General features: G+C 68.8%; 1 protein-coding gene across 1 annotated transcript; it reads right to left on the reverse strand.

Annotated features, from left to right (window-relative positions):
- Positions 1-12: 12 nt before the first annotated feature.
- Positions 13-346, reverse strand: LOC141372344 (gap junction gamma-2 protein; the record flags this gene model as incomplete). Its single annotated transcript, XM_073890843.1, has 1 exon — positions 13-346. A coding segment is annotated over exon 1 (334 nt), but the record flags the coding sequence as incomplete, so codon positions are not given.
- Between the last annotated feature and the right edge of the window lie 131 nt (positions 347-477).

The following is a 477-nucleotide window of genomic DNA, read 5'->3' on the forward strand; positions in this document are numbered from 1 at the left end:
GGCGGGGCGCGCGGCGGCGCTCCTCCTCCGAGGCGCGGGCCAGGCGGTGCACCGCGTAGCCCAGGTACATGACGGAGGGCGTGGAAATGACGACGATCTGGAAGACCCAGAAGCGCACGTGGGACAGGGGCGCGAAGGCGTCGTAACAAACGTTGTCGCAGCCCGGCTGCCGCGTGTTGCACGTGAATTTGGTCTGCTCGTCCGAGTAGATGGACTCTCCGCCCACGGCCGTGAGCACGATGCGGAAGACCACCAGCACGGTGAGCCACACCTTGCCCACGAACGTGGAGTGGTTGTGGATCTCCTCCAGCAGCCGCGTCAGGAAGCTCCAGCTCATGTTGGTCATAGGGGCGAGGGGCGGGACCTGCGGGGGCCGGGAGCGGAGCTCAACCCGGGGCAGGGGTGGGGAGGAGGAGACAGGACCAGCGGACCGGGAGGAGCACTCTCCGGGCCCGGAGTCACGGGAGCACTGGGGGG

This window comes from Callorhinus ursinus, unplaced genomic scaffold (genome assembly GCF_003265705.2).
Source record: "Callorhinus ursinus isolate GAN/ISIS: 27379988/994484 unplaced genomic scaffold, GSC_fseal_2.0 scaffold8770, whole genome shotgun sequence".
NCBI classification, from domain to species: domain Eukaryota; kingdom Metazoa; phylum Chordata; class Mammalia; order Carnivora; family Otariidae; genus Callorhinus; species Callorhinus ursinus.